The 25,928-nt window shown below is 38.0% G+C and overlaps 1 protein-coding gene across 1 annotated transcript; it reads right to left on the bottom strand.

The window, feature by feature from the left end:
• Nucleotides 1–5,620: 5,620 nt before the first annotated feature.
• On the bottom strand, nucleotides 5,621–18,666 carry FNDC7 (fibronectin type III domain containing 7; the record flags this gene model as incomplete). The annotated part of the gene is given in 13 exon segments (XM_082002753.1): nucleotides 5,621–6,602; nucleotides 7,171–7,431; nucleotides 7,984–8,238; nucleotides 9,148–9,402; nucleotides 9,826–9,958; nucleotides 9,963–10,051; nucleotides 10,741–10,995; nucleotides 12,419–12,676; nucleotides 13,189–13,449; nucleotides 14,166–14,420; nucleotides 16,279–16,536; nucleotides 17,582–17,600; nucleotides 18,517–18,666. Coding segments are annotated over 13 exon segments (2,544 nt in total). The 3' UTR covers nucleotides 5,621–6,507.
• Between the last annotated feature and the right edge of the window lie 7,262 nt (nucleotides 18,667–25,928).

Raw genomic sequence — 25,928 nt, 5'->3', positions numbered from 1 at the left:
AGGGGAGATAGTGGTTTTGATGCAAAGATTTTAGGTAGTGTCTGGGCTTGTTTAGTAATTCTTTAGAAAGGCTACCTCAAGCGGACACTGTAGAGATTGATGAATGAGTGCCGTAGCCATCTATGCATTTTATTTGTTTGAAAAAGATCCATGTAAGCTTCCATTTTTTAAAAGAACACAGTTTATCCATTTGTGGTCTTCTAATGTTTTTTAATCAGCAGCTGCACTCTGTCATTTGTGATAATCCTGGGCTAATAAAGGCATTTAAGACGGGAAGAGGGAGGTAGGAAGAAGAAAATTATTACAAAGGATTTCAGTTTCAAGCTTCCAAAGCATTTTTATAAGTGTAAACATTTAAAATAAGAATTACCTGATAGTGTCCTTTTTTAAGTCATATTTTCTACAAATAGTAAGGATTGCAGTTTGTGCTGAACATTTCATCTGGCAGATTTTTTTTTTTAAACAGGTTGTTAGAAGCAAAAACCAAAATGCATTCTAGGAAAAAAATCATATCATTAAAGTCCAAGTCTGTTTGACAGATTATTCTGATGACTTGTATACTAAGTGAGGAGAACCATCTGGAATAAACTCTCAATTAATTCCTTTGTATCAGGTGTCAGCTTTTCCCTGCATGTTCATTGCCAGCTGAAGAGTGTTTGGGTTTCTCCATGTTTCATTTTCAGACTAAAGTGACACTTTGTATGAACAAGGGATTTTATGTAATAAGTACCTTATAAGGAGGGTGTAGCTCACAAAGAAATGCAGCAGCCCAACAATACGAAGAATGTTAAGTGTGACTCATTCATGATCATGCAGTGACCTGAAGGCAGAAATAAATTGATGTTTGTGCCTTTTTTGCTTCTGTGTGAGGCAGGTAGTCTAGGTATGATATTTAAATACTAGAATCTTGTTTTAAGTGGCCAGGAAAAAACAAACAGTGCTTGAATTTCTAACAATACACTTAATTCCATAGTATTCAAAGAAGGAACAATAACACAGTTTTTTCTTCCTCCTTGCTCTTATTTATTGCTTTATGAATTGTTAGTCTTTTCTGTGTCACCTTGATCCTTAGTATTAGAAATCTTTTGATACTGAGGTTGTTCAGGTATTGTCTGCTTGTATTTTTGTTATCTGATTTTAAATCTGAGCTTGAAACAAAGCTCATTCCATTTCAGTGTAAAACTAAAATACTGAGCTCTAATTTAATATGGGAGGAGAAGAACTGTATTGGCCATTTAAGAAATACCTTGGCTAGTAGATCATTAGAACTGTCTTTGCAGTCTGCCAGGAGATTGCATGGATTCTGTCGAAATAATGAGGACAACTTTAGTTTACCGTATTTGCCACTAGAAGGCTTCTTTTGGTCTCACAGGTTTTTAACCTTCAGCCTATGTTCCTGAAACAAATACGTTCTTGGGCAGAGAGACTGCAAGGCCAGTGTTCTGTTAGGGAAAATGGATTACTGATTTCCAGTTGTTCCTTCAGTGCTCCTGTACTGCTGCTGTTGGGAAACAGAGTGAAAGAATGGTTTATTTGCAGGCAAAATCCAGGTATTTCAGAAACCATCTTTGACCTGAAAGCGGAGAGCGCCACCTTATTACAATGAAGAGAGTGAACATTTTGATACCGCTTGTGCGAAGACCAGCCTGTGTCAGTATCTTTTAGAAGTGCAATAATTTGAGGACTTGGCTTTTATTTCTCAATAAATAGTCCTTTCTGACTTTTGGATTTAATTTGATCCGTATTATGGACTTGAGCTAGCAGTGTAATGGATAGCACAATATTAATGACTGACCAAGACCCATGAAAATTATTTAAACAAAGATGCCCATCGTAAGTTATCATTGGGACTTAGTCTCTTGCAGCTCTTGGATTTGGATCCAAGGCCTCTTTAATTCCTATTTGTCTTTCTGATGCTGTTTTATTTCATATGACCTTCCTTGAAACCAGAAGGAACAGATGCACAGAACTTCTACCAAACACCTCTGACCAGAAACGGTAAGGTCAGTGGGGTCTGACTGGTCTGCAGTTGCTAGCAGTCCAGCTGCAGCGGGCATTTGGCTCCTGGGCATCAGAAGATAATTTCTGGCCACTGTAATTGGAGGTATTGCGGGGCACTCCCCAGGAGGTGTGGTTGCAGCACTTCTGCCTGACAGAGCCTGGGCAGGCAGTTAGTCTTCAGTTCTTGGGGTAAAAGCACAAGAAAGCAAGACTGAACCTGAAGTTTCCACAGTATGCCATGTGTCCGTGGTTACATAGCTGGATAGCTGTTCCTCTTGAAGCCTAATCTGTCTTTGCGATTTGTGGCTCTAATGATAAGTACTTGCCGGGACAAATAACACTTATTTGAGAAATACACTTCTTTGTTTTTACTTTTTTTCCTCTTGATCATACCACTCAATTAGCTGAACAATATTTCAGATCTTAAGTAGTAGCAAACTAGCATTCTTTTAAGGCAGGGTCAAGGCTTTGGCCCCAGAGATTCACATCTACCTACTGCCACATAACTATGCAAGCAATTCGTGTCCGTACAAAAGGACTTGTATGTATCTGGCTTTTAAACATAACGGGAGTGGTATTTTGATTGTCTATCTGTATTGAAAAAGGTAACTTGAATGGCAGGACAATTCATCAGATCGCGTTGGAGGTTACTTAGTACACCATGCATACCCATGTTTTTTATACTTCCACTTACACGTTGATGAAGAAAATATGAATGAGCTCAGACGTGCAGTATTTACAGCTGAATACTACTGTAATGGCTCAGAGACTGTATGCAAACAGCCAGGATCTCTTAAGGGGAACATGGAAGAGTGAGATGACTTCTACTGGCTTTGGTAGATGTTTGAGCCCTTTCTGCACTGCTGTGAAGCGCACATAGCCTTCCATATAGGAGATGTCCACCAGCTATGCGGCAGGGTAAAACAGCATTTAAAGGCCACTCCTGAGGTTTTGCAATGTAGTTGTCATTGCATCTCTTCCCCCTGCCCTTCTCTTCCCCAACAATAGCTGGATGTCTGAGAACACTTCTTGAATCTCAGCAAGTTTGGGTCAAATCTGAAGCCAGCTGAAGGATAGATTTTTGCAGTTTCTCTACTGGACTGAGAACAGCCTATCTAAGTTTTGAGCTATTATTTCTGTGTCAAATACAATTAGAAATGATTTGTATTTGGAACGATGCGTACACATTTTTTTGCAAATGTTCACCTTTGTGTAACTGCAACTAATATCTTTAAAAAATTATTAATTTAATTGAAATTTGTTATTAAGTAAGCATTAATGAAGGGATCTATCATGAAATAACCTATGTGTTTTTAATCACCTAATTTGCTAGTATAGGTGATTTCACAGATACTGTTCTGAAAGCATTCATTTTACTTAGCATACCAATATGCTGCCTGCTTCTGAGTCTTCAACAGGAGTTGTCTTGATTCTCAAGTTTTTCTTCTTTTAAGGTTGGGTTGCCTGGGTTGTTTTGTTGTTGGGTTGGGGTTTCCTTGTTATTTTGGGGTTTATTTGGTTTTTTTTCATGGTTGGTTGCCGCCTTTTTCCTTCATGAAGCCCAGAGCTTCATACTAGTAAATAATATAGAAATTACATCTATGAAAACACTAGATCTAACTGTCCTTTCCTTCTAAAAACAAGTCAGTGTGACCCATAAAAAAGCATTTGCCTCAATTTGGAGAGAACCTGAAACTCGTCGCAACTGAAGTTGTTTGTCTCAGTGACCTGCCAGTGACATTTCACATATCGGCACTGTTAATTATTATTAGACAATGTCTAATGCCTGAGTAAGGATGCCTGCCACATATACACAGCCACAGTAGGAGGTGTGGATCTGGCTCAATTTGTTTTTGTTTTTATAAATTGCCTACAACTTTTAACTACTTTTTTTGAGCTGAATCAATGTGGTTTTTTTCTTGGAATGTTGACTCCTCTTCAGCTCTTTTTTTTTAAACAGACATGCAAATATTATGTTCTATTGCACTTTCTGTTTTCAGTCATGAAAATGTAGTACGTAAGTTTGAGATGTCAGTGTGTGTATGCCAGGAAGAATGGAGAAAAAAATACACCAACAGTTTGTAACTGCTTAAAATACATTAGAGTTACCATTAGAGCACAGAAATACCAGATTTTTTTATATGAAAAGAAGAAAGCTGTGGCTTGAATTTGATTCCAAAAGAAACTGATTGCTTTAGATCTCTGAAAATCCAGTTAATAGCCACTCAGTTAAACACTTAGGCTTTGGTGACGGTGTTTGACAATGATGACTACAAAGACAAAATATTTAAATAAGTATTTCCTTCCACACAGAAGAAAGTTGTGAACGATACTTATTTTTACATTCTTAAATTTTTTTTCAGATCAAATGAGAAATAAAACCAACTTTTTATGAAGCAATGCAGGGCAGTTTTAAATAATGTTTCCTAAAGAAAGACTTGTTTGACAGTGAATAAATGCATATGACTTTCTAAAAAGCAACACGTAATTCTTGGGACATATACAATCAATTTATTGAAGAGTGAGATTCCCATGAGATTATTTTGTGCAAGTGATCAGAAGCAGTGACCAAGATACCCAGTACAACTGTGTTCTGTGCAGAATGGAAACTTTCAGAATGGATGATGTCTATTTTTGTAAGCTGAAGAGTGTTAAAAACCCTGTTGCTTTTGATAACCTTTATACCTTTTAAAGACCGTTTTTGTGGTATCTTTGAGTAATTATTTTACTTTTTATGTGTATGTAGAACCCTTGAACTTGAACTTTGCTTTCTGTTTTGGCTGAAAAAGTAACCACTGTGGAGTACAAGAAAAGGTTTGGCCTTTTCTGAAAGTGGGAAATTAAAATTTCAGTAATAGCTGTCAGTTCTTCATTAGCTACAAAGCAAAACACATCAGTTTCTGTCAAAAGGACATTATGTTTACCCTCATGAGTAACGTCTCAAAACTGTAAAGGATGAAACTTTTTTTAAAATTTAAATTAAAATTAAATAGCCTTAGAATACTTGATTAAGCCTCAAGCTTTTTTTGAGTGCACCTAAACTGCTGCTTTTTTTTTTTTTAAGGAGTTAAATTTCATTCTTTTAATCTTTATTTCAGCTTTCACTATTTCATTGATACGTTCGTTAGGTCTAGAACAAACCTACTGACTAATAACTGTCTTGGAAGAGCTTTTAAAACTGATTGCTTTACAGGGAAAATTACAGTTCAAGATTACAGAGATCTGTTGTGTTCATCTGCATTTTAAAAATTACTCCATCAGTTTGGGCTCAAATTTGATGGCCTGGAATAGATCTCAGATACGGCTTGTTCTTCTGCTTCCCTCCTCCCAGTGCTCAAGCAGCTGTGACTGTTGCAGTTAAGCACAGATGTCATCTTTCCAGTTTCAGGGGAAGAAAGCCTGAGAAGAGCATTTAGGGACTGTTACCTCTGAGTGGGATATCCCTGGATGGACTGAATAATGGTGTTAACAACATTAACATCCAGTATAGCTGTAGGAGAACAGCAGCAAAGAGGAGATCGACCTTGGGGCAGGGAGGGGGGAGACAGCAGTGACTTCTTGCAATCCTTTCAAGACAAGGGCAGTAAATAGTCAAGAACATCAGTACTTTTGTTGGAGAATGAGCAGTTTTAGCTAGCAGAGTGTGCTGAAGCATATCTTGATCTCTTTGGATTTTGAGGGCTTTCCTAGGGAGCTATAGGACAGTATTGGAAAAGGCTTGATGAAGTGAGAGAGGGTTTTATTGTAAATGGAGGAGAGGACAAATCAGTATTGATAGTAGTAGACAACATGAGGTTTCTGAGGTAAATATGATGGATTTAAAAAAACAGTTATATTTAGGATATACAGGATTGGTGAAGTTTATGCCTCCAATCCCAAAGATTTGAGCAGCAGGAAAAGTTTGATTAATACATCCTAATCTAAATAACAACTCTTAGAATTTACCTCCTTATCTGAAGCAGAATTTCCATCTAGATATGATGTTCTCCATTGCTCTTTCCTCTATAAATCACTATAACAGAATTCAGAAATTAAGACAATTTCAGTTATGGAAAAGCAGCTGTCTTGAGAAATGTCTGTTTCAGTGGCTGCTTTTGAAGTTGTTTCTAGCACTTTACACAGTCAAATTTACAGTTTAAAATAGCAGTTTACACAGGCAAGTAAGGCACAACACTATCCTGTTGAAACCCCAGAAGAAGTAAGGTAGAGTAGGTTTAGGTAAGCTACATTTTTTTTTTTTTTTAATCAGAAGTATGACATTTTAATTTGTAATGGGATATGGCTAGGCTATAAAAGATAAGCCTGCCTTTTATTATGTGCTATCAGATAAATAGTAAATGTTGTGACAGTGTAGAATGCATGATGGTATACAGGCCACAATATAGGTAAGAATTTTTCCTTTTTTTAATTACACATTATAAGATGGGGGGATGAGACAACCCTGTGTAACACTAACACAAGCCTTGACTATCAAATATATATATATAATTTGCATCTTATTTGGAGTTACATAATGCTAACGTGTTTTACAAACATCATGGATTTGGAATGAATATACTGTGTGCTCTTACCCATTCCAACAGAGCTTCCAGAACAGGTTACTGAAATGACATGAAACAGTATTATAAATGTTAGGTGTCAGGTTGTAAACTGGAAAACATTAGTAGTCTGTAGAATGTAATCCATGCTATACAACTGTGCAATCTCATCAGATAGCAGTAGTTTTATGCCCTGGGAATCTCAAGGAAATCACTACCGCTTTAAAAATTTTTACTTAAAAGCGGTACTTAGGAGTGGTTCATAGAAGCTCTTGATTATTTTTTTTTTAATAAAAAACAGTAATTCTGTAACACAAATCAGAAAATAAACCAATTAAAAATCCTCATTTATTTGCTTCTGTGTTCTAACCACTACTAATCTCCCAACTGAAAATTAGCTTCTGTATATTCATTCACCAAGTTATGGGTGATCCAGTTAAAAGGCATCTGTGTAGATAAGCATGCCCAGTCCCAAACTGCAAGATAGCACCCATAAAGTTTACTCTGGGGTCAACACAAGAATACAAAAGTTCTATCTCACGCCACCTTTACTCACGTAACTTCTGATTACATTTTAACCATCTAGCATGCATGGACAAAAATACATCATTGAAAGAAATTTAAGTTTTACCTGAATATATTTTTTTAGGACAAAATGTAAGCTTCGGCCCTTTATTAGTAACTGGAGATACTACCACAGTGTAGACATCCCCACAAGGTATCTCAGTGATATCACAGTGACTTAGACCTGAGCTAGGGGTACAGGTGAAATTGCCTTTTGAGCCATGTAAATCAGTATTGTAGCTTATCGTTTCTTCAGAAGCTCGCCAGTATATCCTGATACCATTATTGCCAAGCCTATATAGCTTCACCCCAGAAGGGCAGCAAGCACCTAATAAAATAAGAAACATTAATAAGAAATTTTTTTGAACCCACAATACATGATAAATTCCTGTACTGCATTTTAAACCAGATGACATGATTACTATTACACTAAATACCAGCATTTCAATGAGAAATTACTATTTCACAGAAAGCCAAAACAATTCTTGAACTGAACTAGTGAAAGAAAATGTTCTATCAGACTCACATTATGGAGCTGGTATATTGTTGCTCTCTCCTGACTCTGGAGGCACTAGGGCTACCCTAGAGTGTCCAGAATCCTTTTGTGGTCTCTAATATTTAATTATGCAATGGCATAATTAAAATTAAGTAACTGGTTCTGGAGCAATGTTATCAAAACTTCTTTATATGGCCACCTGATGACAGTTGTAAGAACAGGGTTTAAATGGTATGTGAAAATAATCTGAAGTGCATTTATTTAAAAGAGAGAACTGCAAGTGTATTAACTGTGTATTGAATTTCAGCTGCACTATTCGTATGAGAGAAACACTATACAAAGTTGTATATTGAGTCTTCCCAATTGCATTTACAATTTACGTACTGGAAGAATATCCTTGATATGTGCAACTGGATGTCAAACCCGTTTCACTGACTGCTTTCAGAGATACTGTGTAGTTGGTGCCACAAGTGATACATCCCAGGAGACAGTAGTTTCGAAGCGTGTGACATTTTGCCTGTCCTTTTGGAGAGTCCAGTGTTGTTACATATGTCTGTGCACCCGTCCCAACAGACCAGCTGATATTTGTTACAGACTGTGTCACCTGAGTTAGTATCAGGTCATTAGGGCAACAAGGAGCTTAAAAAGAACAAAAACATAGAGAAGTCAATTCTGTTTTGTACTTGGAAAATGGAAGGTATTTTGAGGGGTTCCAACTAGAATAGTACATGATCAAGAGTAAAGGAAAGAAGATGTGCATACTTTCAGGCAAACATTAGCATGCTGAAAAATACCTGACTGTTTTGGCAAGCTTCTAATAAACAGAATGTCAATATAAGATCAATTTGTCTATAAGAGTGAGTTATAACCCTGGAATTATTGTAAGGTGATAGTTCACCAAGATACTAAAAATTACTAAAATGTGTCATCAGAATATCAGGGTACGTTTGTAGTTTAATCAGGGTCCATCTCTACCCCTCAAGTCATATAGCTCAGTCCAGCTCTGTCTCTGTTTAAAGTCTCTTCCTCTACAACGTAAAATGACTGCAGCCAAACTGCCTGTTAAAAATAGATCCTGGTAAACATTAATCTCTGAACCATGCCTGGGGATTGTCTGGGTAAGTGGTACAGGACAAAACTCTGCTAGCAAATTAATAGCAGGATGGGTAGGATGTGCTTTAATCTGTTCTTCACACTGTTTATTTGTTTATGTGGACATCACCTCTCCTGGTAATAGTAAAAGTCAGAATGCTGGCAAGGAAGTTATGCATTAGTGGATTACGTTGTTATGTTTTAGTTAGCTGTGCCAGATAATAATTGGTTGCACTAAGGCTTCTCAGTATGAGGCAAGTGCCAAGTGATCCTTCCTTCTCTCACACACACAGATACATACATGTTTAAGCAGAGCACACACAGCATCTAGCAACAGGTAGTATAATATGCACACATTGTAATTAAAAAAAAAAAGCCAAAAACATACAAAGAGACATAGAACTATTTTAATATTATGTTGCTAAATATTTTCCATTATACACAATTCCCACATACCTGTCTCTAAAGGTACACTGTAGCTTGGTAAGCTCTGTCCTGCTGGTGATCTTGCTATAGCACTAACAGAGAAAGCAGATCCACAGGGAAGATTAATTAGGGTACAAGAATTTCCAGAGCTTGTGCAATGCCAAAGTCCAGCCTCTCCTCTGGCAGTGACAGTATATGTAGCTTCTTCATTGTTAGATTGCCAGTGCACACTGATTACAGAAAGAGTCTCCTTTGAGATATTTTTAATTTCAGGACTGCAGGGAGCTGAAATATTTAATATTAACAATATTGAAACAAATTGTTTATGCATACTATATGTTACATGTGAAAATTAATTTTGAGTTAGAACTGACAAGCTACTTTGGAAAAGTATATGATCCTTAAATGGTTACTCCTGTTGAGAATTTAGAACTCATGACAGAATTGCCACCATAAGGATTTTGCATACAAAACCAGAGATGAATTCTAATCTGAATCTAAAATCTCATTTTCAAAACCTTGGAGCAATCAGAAGCTTTCAATCCAAATCTGTTTTTAGGTCCCTGCTTACAGTGTATTTTTAAAGACTTCCAGTATTCTTTATTTTTATATTTTTATTTTTATATTAGTGCTCCAGCAATGCTTTTCATCCATGAATCACATAGCATTATTTCTTCTGCTAAAGGAAATGAAGAATGCTGATAATACCTGTTGCCACATACTTAGATGCACACGACGTGTTGCTGCCCCTGGCTTCACTGAAAGAGTAAACCGTGACATTGTAGTGGGTGCTGCACCGCAGGGCAGACAGGGTGCAGGCTGCGGCGGTGTCGTAGCAGAGCATACGCTTCAGCACCTCGAGCAGGAGCCCAGGCGACCTGCAGCGTGTCGCTTGACATAGCCACGGCCCTGAAGTCACTGGGGCAACAAGGTGCTGGGAAGAGACAAGGTGGGGAGGGAAACTGGAATGAGAACTGAAAACTGGCACGAAACTCAACTGCCTTCTTTTGTTTACATACGTGCTTCCAGTCTTAAATCTCCAAAGGTGACTGATACTGTACAAACAGCCTCATTAATCCCAGACTTAGTTTTTGCATTAGTTCAGTACCCCTCCGTCCAAATCAATAGAGGGCATTCTAACATATAAGAAAGACATAGGAATTATGTATATCCTTGATTTAAAATTTCAAAGCATCTAGGGGTTAAATAACTCTATGTTCTTCACAATTTCCCATTGAACTTGTTATTTTTTCATTTTCCAAATATGAAGACTGTCTATGAGGAAGTTTAAGACTTTGGTATACCCTTCCTAAGGCAACAGAAAAAAAATCCAGAACTAGAATTCAAATGTTATGCCAAGACTGTGGTTTACTCATATGTCCTTGCCTGATGACTGTGAATCGTTAAACTATTGTAAGCATGTTGTTGCACTTCACTACGCAATTTAAATTCAACTGCTATGTGAAGTTCTTCCTTTTCTCTGCCAAGCTTCACGGTTTTTGCACAAAAATTGAAGAAAAATAGATGTTTAAGTCACTATCTTCCAATAAAGATGTCCAGCCAGCTTTATAATAAAAAGTTAATGGATCCAAAATGAATTTGCAAGAATACATTGCTACTTACCAGTAGTGTAATTGAATACATCACCTAAAGGACTCTGCCCTGCCTTGTTATATGCAAAGACACTAATGAAATAAGTGAAGCCACAGTCTGACTGGAAATGGCATTGAGTATGTGATGTGTTGCAGTACACTTCCAAGCCATCATCACTCTTCATAAAAACCACATAGTAATGCCCCAAATTTACGCTAGACCATGATACCAACAAGTGGCCAGGTTCATCCTCTTCAATGGATATATTTACTGATGCACAAGGAACTAAAAAAAAATTTTAAAAAAGAAAGAAAAGAAGAATTGTAATCAGAATACTTTTATTGAAGTCATACTTTTGGCAAATAAACGAAAATCAGGAATATTTAGAATTATTCTACTCAGTTTTAACAGTTGTTCTCTCTTGCTCTAGAAAACAGCAACTTATCTGCCTTTACAGAGGATGCTACTTACATTTAGATGAAAAGTGAGTATGATTTTTACAGAGCAAAATAGATGCTACCTTCATGTCTTAGAGAGGAGATCTGCTTAAGGAGCCCCTGTGAACAAAACCAGTGGCACCAAGGCAGTATTTCAAAAGGAACTGGCACAGTTTGTGCTCACAGATAGTAGTTTTGAATGACAATTGGAATACTAGTTTGAATAGCAGTTGGCATCCAAAATACTTTATGTGAAAACCCTTTATATATTGGCATGAAACTCACTGGCTATGTCTGAATAGAGCTGTCCTTTGCTCACGTTTCCTTTCTGGTGGCATCCCAGAATGTCACATTCAATTGCGAATGCCATGGCTTTCGTTTAAATTGCATTTACTTTTTTTCTAGTTCAAAAAGTTTAACTTGCTGCTGTTAGAATGAGTATAACATGATCTAGCTGAAGCAATGTTGGCTGAGAAGATTACTGCCCACAGCTTAAAAGTTGTCTCTCTGCTGAAGGCGCTCTCATCCTGTTAGAACTACCTCCGAGTTGCTAACATGGATGATCTCTAACATATCAATGAGAAGTCAAAATGAGGCAAGTTACATGAAATAATTAAATAATGTTGTGTCTCTAAGGTAGCACATAATAACAAAAATGGTTTAGGTTTTGCTTACGTGGGCAGTTCATCTAACAGGTCAGGAAGCAATAACCTCTGACATGGCAGTGGTGCTAAGTAGCTGACACGTGCAACCTTTTGTCCTGACAAAGCTCCTACCTCTGAATGGTCTGTGACTGCATCTTCATATAGTCTAGTGGTGTTACTTTAGCTGAATGTGGTTATTTGTTGACTTACTATCCAAGCAGAAGAGTTCTCAGCCTAGCGCCAATCCTCAATGCTACTTCCTCACAGATTTCTCTCAATCTATTTGTGACAGATCTGACACAGTAGGACAAATCTGTTATTCCTTACATTAGTTTTACACTCAGAAAATTGACTTTGTAACAGGTACTTCTGGTAAGAGGAAAATGCAGGCTTACTGGTTCAAACAACAATATATACATGACTGCAAGTTTTTCTCACAGAAATATGAATAAAGTTTAGGCTATTATCCCCAAAATAGAAATGTGTATGGCACAGTTCATGCACGAAGTTCAGGAGCAGACACAACTATTTGAGAACCACTCGTGAATTGTAACAGACTAACTTACATTTGAAATTAAAGAAATATGTTAAAATGCTATAAGCTATGTAAGTATCAATGACACATACCAGTTTTTAAGCTTACTGCATCAGTAGGTTTACTGGATCCAGCATCGTTGTATGCTGTGACAGAAACATAATATTCAGAGCCGCATTGGAGTGATGGTACCATGCAGGAGGCAGAAGATGTGTTACACTTCAGTTTCAAGAGTCCAGTGGAGGCTGTCACACTGTAAGTCAGAGCTCCTTCTGTTGGCATCCAAGAAACAATAGCTCTTAAAGCACCGCTGTTATAAGCTACTTGAACACCCGCTGGTGCCTTAGGACCTATGGTGTGTCAGTTTGGAACACATAAATACAACTTAGCATATGGACTACAGACATGATCTTTTTCATAACTTGCAAACTAAACACAATTTTTGTGGTGCAGACCTTACTCTCATTCATATTAAAGTGACAATTTTTTAAAGAAATCGTTCTAGTTGTGCACCGTCACAAAGCTTTCTGTTGAAACTCCTTGCCTTATTTAAGTATTTTCTTCTCACAGTTAGAAAAATCCTCAAATAGTCTAAGCTTGTCTAATCCTTACCCAGGATCCTGACAACTTTAGTGGCAGTTTATGGTATCTTTCTTTGCCTCAGTAATATTCATTAACCTTTAGCCATGTCATCTGAGCTTTCATGAACTTTGAGATGGGGGTAAAAATTGTATAATTTGAAAATCTATGCAACATGTCTTTGAAAAACATAACACAGTCACATATACGCATAAATACTTCCTGGTGTGTATATATATATTTTTTTAATGTTTATTTGGTTTCAGAAAATAAAATTTCTTACTTGTTCTTTGGTTATATGTGAAATCATCTCCAGGTATCCCATTGACATTCCAGGCATATGCCTTGATAGTATAGAGAGTTCCTGGCTCAAGATTTGTAAATATCAAGGAGGTGTTGGTGGTGTTCTCCTTCAGCATTATGCCCAAACCATCTGATCTCATCAGGGATACAGAGAATCCAGCTGCCATATACACAGCTTTCCAGCTCACTGCAATGGAGTCACAACTCGGAGAACTAACAGACAGAACTGGGGCAGCCAGGACTGGTGAGAAAGAACACCAATTAAGCTTTCGGTTTTTCAGCAATACTGTTTGAAAGGGCCTAATTTGAAATGAATACACAGAAACAACGATCACCAAACTCTGAGAGACAAACTCAGTGACAACAAAACCAGAAAAATAAATTAATGCAAGACTGACAGAATAAATATGGAAACTAATTTGGTGCATCCACTATGATTTTACAGGTTTTGTAAAATGAATGTAACTCATACACAAAGTATGAAAGGTTGAGTGTGTAGAAGAATAAAAATTACCGCGAAGATATTGCATTTACTGTCCTCTAAGTTTTATATTGTATTATTATTTTATACTTTTCGTTGTTTCGTCATTTCTTCTATTGCCTCATGTTAAGTCTTTTGTTAAAATAAAATACAACTTTGTTAAAATAAATACAACTTTCAAACAAATTCTAGTAAAACTTCCTATCAGATATTTAACTTACAGTACTGTCATAAAGTAATCAGACTCTTGTCCTCATCCTTAAGTCAGATGGCCAAATTCTAGCCCTCAAAAGCTGAAAGAACGTGATCAATACAATTCAAAATACAAGATTATAATAATTCAGTACTGGTACACTCCTGGGCTATACTGTTTGTTTTCTGTTCAAATTTAAAAAACAAAAGAACGCTTGCATGAATGCTTTCTATCATAGTAACATTACAGAATTTGAAATAAAAATAAGAATTTGAAAGTCCACCTGTTTTTTCCTTTCTGCAAGGTGAAGGCTGGCTTTTTCCTCCTGAATTTATAGATCTGATAGTGATTCTGTACAAGGTGGCAGGTTTCAGTCCCGTCACTGTTCCTGGAGAGTTTGTAACTACAGTTTCAACGAAGGAATCTCCATCTTGTGCAGTCAGCAGATAACTAGTAGCCCCAGGTACCGCTCTCCATTCCACTGTGATACTGTTGCTAAGTTTTGAATAAGCTTGGTCAATATGAGGTATGTCTGGAGCTAAAATGGAAATAATGATAGACGTACTGAAGTTGGTGAACTCAGCCCTGTGAAATGCTACGTGCTTTAAATATTTCACAAGAATGGTCAGGACAAATGGCCTACACTTTCTATGAATGTTCAAATTTAAGTTCAATGAAGTTTAAATGAATATTAACAAAATACACAGAGTCTTGAGATATTGTAAACCAACCTTCATCTTTTGATAAAAATATACTAATACCCTTGAAATCACTATTGAAAATGACCATTATTTAACCTAGGTTGCACTGACAGGTCTCTTTCTGGTCTTGCTCTATAGCCAATTAACTATACTGGATGTTTATAGAGAGCAATATACAAAGCAATATATACAAATAACAAGTGGATGTTTATACAAAGCAGTCTGAAATAGGATGTTGAATCATAGGTATTTCTGTATCAGAGCAACATGCAATAACTTAGTTTGGAAGGTACCATGGGAAGTTATCTTATCCAACGCCCTGCTCAGAGCAAATATACTTAGATATACAATAACATGACACATCAAATATTGCGATTACATGCTTTTCTATTGTGCTGTGCTGCAGGCCATTCAGAACGAGTCTGTTCTCATGCACTGCAGTCACAAAAGTAACTACAGGTGTATTTCTTAACCACAAGTAATCTGTGTTCGGTAATCAGGATTTTTAGACTAGAACCAGCATATATAAAGCAAGTCCGTATGTTGCAAGGCTGCAAAAACTCACTAGGAGGAAAGAAAAGATAAAATGAAGGTGTATCCCACCTAAAATTAAGAAAAGGAATTAAAAAAGTATTTGCAATGACAGTATGTGCCTTGAGGCAAACTTATTTATAACAAGGCAGCTAATTTAAGATTTCAGAGACCCTAACAAGCATTATACGTAGTATACAACTCATGATCATTATGTCTGCTCTCATAGTCCCAAGCATTTTCTTATTCACGTAGTCAGACATCCTCTTTTTCCCATTTGTAAAAATGTTAACATGTATTTTATATGACTATGTCTATGAAACATTTGCAGGTGTGTCTTTCGTGATCTTTGTGCAAGCTATTGCACTATGATTTTTTTTTTCTCTCTTTCAAATTATTACCTTTAGTAACAATTCATAAAAAATTCTGTGCAGGAAATCTTTATGCAAGTCTAAGGGAGTTGCTTGCCCAACAGTCAAGTAAAGAATATATAGCACATGCTTTATATCAGAAATAAACTACAGAACTTTAATCATCAGTATCTGTTCTCACATATCTAAACTAGCAATAAAGGGTTTTTTATACTCATCAGGATAAACAGTGCTACTTTTTCTTATTTTCAATTTTTGTTGTAATAATTACTTCTATAAGAAACAACTTCTAATGGAAAAAATAATGGTTATTTCTAAAAATTATCAGTTAAAGCATTTTAAAAACAGAATTTAATCAGAATGTTTTTTCAATTACATTTCCGAGAGGAAGTAAAAAAACACTTCTGTTCATGTAGATTCTTCTTCAATAGCCATTGTTGACTTATATGGTACAAAGTCTTTTGTGAATGAAACAAAAATACTGTTTATCAGCATCAGTACTGAAAAATGTATATAGCTTCACACCTGCATCTGTAATGAAAGGATTGGTGATTTGGAAAGCTGCAGTCTGAGCAAGCTGTGCATGGCAGGTCAGGGAAACATATATATTAAAAAAAAAAACAGAGGAGAAAATGAGCTAATTATGCTAATACTGAACTCGGTAGGAGAACCAGCAAAAGTCTTGAACAGGAATGGCAGATATTCTCTACCAGTACAATGACACTTAAAGGATAAAATCCCAGTCCTAGAGAGGTCCATGGAAATTATACTTCACAATGTTTCTCTTACTAACCTGTTGACTGCATAATCTGTGTTTCTGCAAGAATAATTCCATTCTTGTCAATGGCTTCTGCTTGTATAGCATATATAGTATTGGGAATTAATGAAGTTAGAGCACCTTTAAGTGTAACATCACTAAAATGAGCCAGTAATGAATGGCCTACAGTATTGACTGCTGCAGCTGTGACTCTGTAAGTAGAGGCTCCTGAAAACTTGGTCCATCTGAGATAAATGCTTCTTGATGTCACATTGTATAGAGACACAGAGAAACCTAAAAAAAAAATTGTCATTCCTGAATTTAGCCAAGTTTTGACAAGAAGATTGTTCAGTGCCTTATCAAGCATCTACGTGACCTAATTTTCAGAAGACAGGCATTCCACTGAATTTGGACTGCTATTTCCCTTGTTCACTTTTGTAAATCCACTAATTACTGTAATAACTGCTGCTTGCTCTCGTAATATCATGTTGTGATGATGGCTATTTTTCTTAAAACCTCCATATGCTGTAGTTTAATTATTTTAAAAGATACTGGGTGTAATCCATATGGGAATACATGACCAGTGTCAACAGTACTCCACACAGGAATAGGATCAAATGCTTGTTTTACAAATCATGAAAAGAATATGCTACAGTAAGTGTTCAGATACTGCAACAACATGGCTGCAATGATTAAGCATTTAAGACTCTTTACAGTGCAGTATATGCAGGAACACGTACTGTCACCACAGAATGAATGAATTCTGAGAGCATTTCTTGTAATCTTGCATTCCTCATATTTTAAACTAGGCAGTATTCACATTTAAGGCAATAGGAGCTATAGGCACAAAATAGGAGATTGAAGAAAGTATAAAATCTTATAAAACATGGGAAATATTTGCGCTTAGGAGATCACGCTTCTTCTGGTGTGTGTTTGGTTGGGGGGGGGTTCTGCTTTGTTTTTTTAATTAAAAGATACAACAAATAACTGGGTGCAAGTACGGGACAGTTTGAATCCTATTTCTAGCACAGTTACGTAGATAATTAACAGCACAATTTGTCCAGCTGAGTGTTCTCCCTGGTTCATGCTAGTGTCAAAGCATAAGTGGTCAGAATCTTTTTGCGAGTGTCTGACAGAATTCTGACTCCTAGTGAGGTTTAAAAGTCATAAAGATATCACCATAGATTTTTTAAAGCTGACTCAAGCTTGAAAACAATTTTTGTTTATAAAGCTGCTAGAACTTACAGAGTGCTTTATTAGAGATCACACACGTGTGTGTTCTCTTCAGACCCATTCCAAAATAAGCAGGCAAAACCAAAACACAATTTTGAAGATTTACCTGTGTTAGCTGAAAAGATCTGAAAAGGAAGATGTAAAAAATTAGAAATACAGCATGAAGTATTTTATTTTTAAAATTAAAAAAAAAGTGTTAGTAACAACAACAACAACAACTTAAAATATTACATCTTTTCAACACATTTTACTGATATGATGTATTTGCTCAGATTCTTTAAGGATGGAAACTATGCAACCATGCAAGATTTCATACAGGTATGCAGATCGTATTAATTCATTTTCCTCTCCGAATCTCCCTATTGATCCAGTTTTCAGTTGTTGACAGACTTCAAAAGATCTTGGGTGGGAACTATGCAACCATGCAAGATTTCATACAGGTATGCAGATCGTATTAATTCATTTTCCTCTCTGAATCTCCCTATTGATCCAGTTTTCAGTTGTTGACAGACTTCAAAAGATCTTGGGTCCTAATATGTTATTTTTTAGACACTCCTAAACACTGCAGAAGTGGAATAGTAACAAAATATGAATGTAGAAGTGGGTGTCAGATAGTCTCTACCCTAACATTTAGTTTACTTTTACAAAAAGTACAGTATCATTCTTGAAAATAGTTTTAAAGCAAGTGAGTTGCACTCACCATTTCTAGGCAGTTGAAAAGCAGTCCGATAGATATTAATGATTTACTTTTTGCACTGCACATCTTGTCAGAACTTTGTTCCAGCCTTCACCGGGGGATAAGCTCAGGCCGATCCCTGCTGCGAGCAGTGATAGTGCGCAGCAGCGCTGTCACCATAGGTTTACTCCTGGGACAAGAGGAGGTCGCATTCGGTTAGGCCCTCCTTCCTGCTGGACTACAGCCTGCCAGCGGTTACAAAAACCGTGGTGGAATGAGTCCGATGTAGCACTGAACTTTTAGGCAGGCGGGTGGTGAGTTTTTTTCCCTTCTGTTACAGGCTGCAGTTTCTGTATTGCTTATACAAGATTCATAACATAATTAAGCCCAATGTAAATTCGAAATTGGCTGTTCAGTTTATTATCTACTGCTATTTTTGTCCACTTTACACGGATCTTTTTTTCTGTCAGGAATGATGCTCTCGTTGTACTCCCCTTTGAATGGCACACCGCCATACCGACTGGGAAACACTCTTCCTCACGCTTCGCGTTGTGGAAGGAGAAGCTTTCATTTCTACGTAGTTGTACCAGCTGCTGGCTCCCCTCTGACAACACGCCTTTGTATCTTAAAACTATAACTTCTGATAGACGATTTTAGGCTTCAAGAAACCGCATCTTTCTATGAACCGGTAGTGTTTTCTTTGGTGGCTTGCACGAACGTAACAGGGAACCTAGAGGCCGTTTTTATGAGGGAGACAAGGTGGCGGGGGGAGTTTCGCACCCCGAGGGGACCCGGGAGCACGGCAGGTTTCGCAGAGGCCACGACGGCCAGGCGGCCTCTTCGCCCCCGCAGCTGCTCCCCACAGCGCACGCGAAGCCCGTCTCGGGGCTCGGGAGGCGGCTCCCGGCGTCCCGGGATCACCTGCTGACGAGCGATAGGACGCTCCTTCCTCAGGGATGAGTCCTGGTCATCAGGCGCCTCCCCAGTGGGAATTTCAGACCCCATCACCGCAGAGTAACAGGGCCCTGCGGCCGGCGCGGCTCCTGAGGGCCTGGCACGGCTGGCGGGAACCCGCCCCCGAAGTAGCCAGCGCACCCCGCCACCGCCCCGTTCCTCCCCCCGCCTGTGAAGAGGGCGCGCCGGCGGAGGCGTCAGGCGGGCTTGGTGAGCAAGATGGCGCCGGCGGTGAGGGGGTTGAAGAGCTCTGTGTGGCAGAGTGAGTGCGGGGTTTCGCTCCGTGTCCCCTTTTCCCGGCTCCCCGGGGCTGGGAGCGCTCGCCGCTGAGGCGCCGTCTCCCCGTAGCTCGGCGTGTCGGGGTCGGGGCGCCCCTGGCCGCCGAGGGTGGGGCGCGTTAAGAGCCGCGCTGTGTGTCAGAGCTGAGGCGGCGGCGGGAGACCCGGGCTGGGCCCCGGCGGCGGTGTGGGGAGCCCGGTGGGCGGCAGAGGCTGGAATTGGCTGCTCTTCCCCGGCTGCTTCAGCTGGGGACCCGTCGGGATGGCGGGAGGCGACCGCCTCGGCTTGCGGCGGTAACGCGGGTGCCTGCAGTAACACCACCTGTGTGGAAACTGCACCTGGAAAATAAGGTTTTTGCCTTATTCCGAAATACGGGTGAACTCTACAGGATATAGCCAGCCATGCCAGCTCTTAAAGAGGTTAAACTGAAGTCAGCTCTTCAAGGGCTTCCCTGTTGCTTCCGAAGTGGCAGCTTTGGACAGTGTTCCCGGCATCAGGAGGGGCTTTCCCGTTGTCTGTCACGAAGTGGCACTGCCCGCTCTCAGTTGGGCTTCACGGTTTTCAGAAGAAAAAGCTGAAGGTGTCTCCAGGTACTTCCATAAAAGAAGTGCAGGCTTTTATTGCCATATTTAGGAACAGGTTCTTCTGGTGTTTGGTACAGAAAATGAAGTTGTAACTGCTTCATGTCTCACTGGAGTAGAAGGGCTTACAGTCTTTCAGGTACGGAGAGACCTTTGGGGAAAGGCATTTAGCAGCCACCTCACGCTCGCCTCGGTTGTACTGAGGTTGTGCCTCCAGGAGCAGCTCAGCCAGTCTAGTGACTGCCACTGAAATGGGAAGGTCCTGCTGCCTTCTCGTCTGCCTTTTCCTCCTTTGCTCCACCTGCAAGCTCCAGTCTCTGTGTGTGTCACTGGAAGAGAAAATGGAAAAAGGGGATAAAGAGGAAAGCAGACTGTTCCTGCGGTATTCAGTCCTCGATTGCTGACGGCTGTACCCTGCTTTGCATGAGTTAGATCCCTTTGTTTAAAACCTGACCTTCAGAAATCCCTACCTTTGCTGCGTAGCTTGTCCTGTCTTGCTCTGTTAAGTCATTTGTGCCTTTGACTGCAAAGCGATTGACTTGACCTGAGATGTTTTATAAAGACTCGGACCTTAAAAGGAGGGAACCTGGTCAAAGTGCTAGTGCATCATCAGGGTGAATAAGGAGTTTTAAGAACAGTGTTGCCAGTGTGACAAGACCATGAGGAAGAAAGATTAGAGAGATGGTGAAGCAGTGTAAATAATAAATTGCAATAATATTGCAAACTTTGTAAAAAGGAAGCTGCTTCTGAAAAGAAGGCTTTGCTAGATAACTAGTAACTCTTGTCTTTCTAAGATTACAACACAAAAAATTGATAAACTAAGTTTTAGATGTCTGTTGCTTTGTTTATGGCTAATTCAAGGCCATAAACTGCTGCTTTCTAATGTTTTGGCAAACTTTTTTTTAAGGCTGGTTTGTCTGAAAATAATGTGTCAGTGATGTTGATGCTTCATGTAGCAGCTTGTTGCCAGTGTGTATCTGTGAACAGGCAAATAAGTTGTACCTGTGTTGTGTGTACAAAGAGTGTTGTACCTGTGCTCTGGTATGGTGCTGTTAAAAACCCTTCTTTTCATTGTGGTAGCCCTTTCTGTAAGGTGCAATTTTGGACTGAATCTGTGCAGAATTATGTGAAAAGGTTACTTCACCGAAGTTTGTTGTCAGTTAAGTTCACAGTTACGCAGGCGAGGAGGCGGTAGTTCCTGTGAATAAAATTATAAAATTAACTATATACCGCATCTGTATGCGTGTATCTGTAAATAAGGTTATTTCCACAAGGAATTCTGTCTTTATTTTTTTAAAACTTTAAAATGTGTTCTAGGCTTGTATGATAAGATTCTAGCCTAACCATAGATGTCTATATTATTTTTTTTAAATGATTCAGCATTTCTGCAACTTTATTTTCCAGACCATTTGCTTACAGTGAAAGCTGTTTAGCCCTTTCTTCAGGGAGTGTGTTATAAATGGGTCATTAACTTCTATAAGGTGTGGTTTGCTTTTTTGTTTGTTTGTTTGGGTTTTTTTCACACAGGGATTTAACAGTCTGCTGTTCCGTCAGGGTTGTGTATAGTTCTTGCCTGGATCAGGAAATGAAGTAGAAGAAAAATGAGAAGACAAAATTAGAGAGGGTAGTTAGGATGCGTGGTTGGTATGAAATTTGTGAGAAGGAAATGAAAGCTTAGATAAAAATGGAGCACTGTTCATACCTGGGTTTATGGTGCATTCAGAATGCTTACTGGAGACATGAAATTATTTTGAGAGACTGTAAACCAGTGTAGGCCAGTTATTTGGGTAAAGCAGCTGCAGGTTCAGGACAAAACAAATAGCAGTTGGAATACTGCAGGAGCAAGTATGCTGTATCTGGTACACTGATAGCTTGGGATAAAATTTCTTTTCATGATGGGAGAAAGCTGACCTCTTTTTTTTTTTTTTTACAGAAATTAGGTTCAAGGCACAACTGGATTATGCACTTGTATGTTCTGGTTTATTTTATAGGCAAGTAAGTTAAAGTATTGTGGAAAAAACATATCTGAGATTTTGGACAAGGCTGTCAGGTACTCAGTTTATTCTAAAGAACTCTGTGTAATGCTAAGGACTAATTCGTTAGTAGGAGTGTTCTGAGAAAATATGAAGGTTAATGAAATTTTCACGAGGCTAAAGATTTGTTACTTACATTTTTCTAGTTCTGTACACAAAGTGTAAGAACAAGTACACAGTATAAAAGTGACAGGACAAAATGTGTCTGTATTACATCCCGGATTCAGGCATTACCAACAAATATATCTTAGTAGCAGCTATGGAGTGATGAGTATTCTGCAATTTTGTAGAGAGTATATCCAAAGAAGTCATAGGAGTCTCTACACCAGGCTAAGCAGACCCAGAACTTGTTGAAAACTGTGGATTGTGTATAACAGGAGGGTTGTTGAATTGGAAGCAACCCAGAGGGCAAGTTTGAGGAATGATGATGGATTTTTGGAGTTGTGTAAGCAGAAAAAGTTCAAGAGAACTGAGCTCTGTTGTTTAGCAGCATGAACAAAATACACCAGTTGCACCCCTCATGAAACATGCGCTTTTTGCCTAAATAACTTTTAGACCAGTGTTTTTGGCAGTTTATTAGATGAAGCAGAGTGTAAGGTTTTTAAGTTGCTATGAAGAATGTCAATGCTGCAAAAAGTAACTTGAGCATGTTGGAAAGCTAAAGCATAAAGTACTCATCTTTCAAAAGAAACCTCTTGTGTTAGTGTGAAAGTCTGTGTAGGACATCTTTGTAAAATACAAACATGAGAAGCATGAAGTGTGATGTCTTGGAAGCGTTGTGTGCTGTGCAGCGTTATTGCTGGTGAAACTGAACTGAAATACAGACTGGGTGAGACAGTAGGTTGCTCAGCTGGAAGAAACTGCTGAATTCTGAGGCACCGGAAGTTGAGGGTAGCGGTGGAGTATGTTGTGGTAGTGTTATGCCAAAGGGACTTAGACGTAAGTGAAAATATTTATAAACACTGAAGAAATAGGTGTACTTTTTGCTGTATGAGCAGCTACTATTCTGAAATTTCTTACGGTTCTTTCACTTGGCAGTAATCACAAAATGTGTGCTGAATTTGCTCATTTGTATTTTAGGGTTCTGTTTCTATTACTTTAATTTTTTCATTTGGGAAAAAGGTCCAGCTATTTTAATAGACAGCAGTAGTCATTGGCTTAATCTGAAATTCTGTTCTCTGTGAAAAGAGAACAGAATAATCAGACCTCTTTATTCTCGTGTTTATAAACACCAGACTTTAAACAGTTCCCAAAATCTTCCTGCTTATTAATTAATACATACCACTGCTGTGAGATCAAATCTGCATTAGCCTGATGACACCACTCCTGAAAATTGCAACTTAATTCTGGTGATCTTTAAAAGCTGTGGGTCATAGCTGATGCTGACTGCTGTTGCTGAATCCTGTACAAGCTTTTTAATTGACATATTTCCCAACATTGTCATAGCAGGAAAATATAATGGATACCTTATTTAAGATAACTTTCAATTTGTGTAAGAACTGGTATTTTCTTAGGCTTATTCTGGAATTCTAGAGGAAGAATGAGGACATCTGAAGTTAGCATATATTTTAAAATAGGTCTATTTGTGAATGTGTTGGTCCAGCTGCCTTATCTTAGAGTAGCTTAAATCTTTTGCATGTGCACAATCCATTTAGTGGAAGAGTTCACTAAAAAAAAAAGAAATGAAGTGAAATATTTAGAGGCCTTTAATCATTCAGACTGATTTTTATGGAGCTGTTTATTATTAGCAAAAATGAAAAATTCAGCTACGTCTTTCTGAAACGGGCAGGGACAAGAATTCTGTAGAGGTGTTTATCAGTGTGTTTTTTTTTTTTTAATTCTTTTGTAGGTCTCTAAATGGGTGAATTTTTTTTTTTTTTAGTAACAAATTGATTCCTCTAACTGGTAAACTCTCTGTTTCTTCTTGTAGAGGTAAAATCATCAGTATTTGATGACTGCAGGAAAGAGGAAGAGTGGAAGGTATAGTTCTGTTATAATTTTTGTAAGAATGTTAGAATCACTTGAACAAGTAATCTGTATCACTGAGTATACAACAAAAAAGTGTTATTTAATGGCTGGCACTTTAACTTAAAATTGTTTTCTATCCAAGTAACGGATTTTTAGTTCTGTTAACTCTGATCTTTATATAATACATAATGAAAAAACTAAGGGTAGTGTAGAAAGAACAAATGGTTAGTTGTCTTGATTACTTTTTTTAATTAAAAAATTAGAAACTGTTTCTGTCTGTCTTCACTTTTCTTTTGAAAGACTTGTACTTTATTAATTTGAAAAATTAGACTGCTCTGCAACATGTGGAGCAGGATTCAGCAGCATGATACCTGTTTGAGCTGCTTGAGCTGTAAACCAGTTTTAGAATAAGTACAGATATATTAGCAGGAATTCAAAAGACTTCTGTCAAAGTGAAAGTTTTAAAATACTTTCTAATAGGAGTAGTGGGGACAAGCTACTTATTTAGAATGGAGCTCATCTTTTGAAATCCTGAGTGTAGGGAGCTGCCTTCTGATGCTATTTGCGGTTAATTTCCCACTGCAGAGTTGCTATATGCAGGTGATGAAAAAATAGAGTAATAAAATAGATTTTAGCTTCAAATTTCCATGGCACGTTGTTAAGGAAATAACATGGGTTTACTATAGCTGATTAATTTATCTCAATACTTGTGTTTTTTAAATATATTTAGATAATTCTTTTAGATGATTATACTACTAAATTACTGTCACTGTGCTGCAAAATGACTGATCTACTGGCAGAGGGTATCACAGGTAAGCATGATTCTTTTTGATATACAAGTGGCAATATCCTGATAAGAAAAAGGGAAAGAATAAAATTGATTGGAAGAAATTGTCTTAATTTGGGATGAAGAGGAGTATCTATGGGATATTAGACTAGCATCATTTCTGCCTTGTACAGTAATTACCCAATTGTGATTTCCGCCCCCCCCCCCAAGTGAAAAATCAAATGTTTCTCTGCCTAGAAGCTAAGCCCCCTTTTTTTCAATCTTTTGCTAAAGATTTCTCTAAGTTTTATGGGTTTTTTTTTTTGTGTTTGTTGTTGCTTTTGTGCTTGGTTGTGTTTTCTGGTTTTTTGGGGTCGTGGTGGGATAGGTGTTTGTTTGCTCATGTCCAGGATGGGGTAAATGAGAAAGTTTTCTGTCACAGAGTGCTTTCTTTAAGGATATTCTCTGTCCAGTGAAGTTAAATGAAAACGAGAGCTCAGTAAAGAATTAGGTGGATGTTGGTAAAACATAGGAGAACAGGCAAATTACTCTCTGCATTTTTTCCTAATGCTTCTTTGAATTCATTTACACTGATGAACAGTAGAATTATGATAACAAGGGCAGAGAAACTTAAGTACTGAAGACAAAATGAGAACAGGAGACAATGATAGACAACCTGATGAGAGGTGTTTGCAAGCAAGTGGATGTGATAGAGGCAAGAATTTAGATTTGAGTTCTGTGTTGTGCGGATATGTTTTAGCCTCCTCTCAAAACAAGAGAGCTTTCTGTAATTAAAAAAAAAACAAACCACCAAAAAACCCAAACAAACCCAACAAAAACTTGAAACTAAATTATATCAATGATTACTTTTAACTAGAATAAACCCATAAGCAACACTAACAGTAATTAGATTGTCACTTTCACAAACTGGGAGTAGTTTCTAGTGGAGTGGAGTTTCTCATCTACTGGAATGTCTCTCCTGTTCCTTGATGTTGGCCACTATCAAAAGTGAATAATAGATGGATTGTGATAGCTTGCAGTTAATGTAGTATGCCTATTTAGATAAGACTTTGTTTTTCTATGTGCATTTTTAAAAAGTATTTTCTCTCTAGTAAATTTTATGGGCTTTTCTTCCCTACAACTTAAAAGATGTTTTACATATCATAAAAAAACTTTTCAAAGTTGCTTTTTTATGA

Source organism: Phaethon aethereus, assembly GCF_964289735.1.
Source record: "Phaethon aethereus genome assembly, chromosome: 8".
Classification (NCBI taxonomy): domain Eukaryota; kingdom Metazoa; phylum Chordata; class Aves; order Phaethontiformes; family Phaethontidae; genus Phaethon; species Phaethon aethereus.
This window is presented reverse-complemented; position numbering and strand designations above follow the sequence as displayed.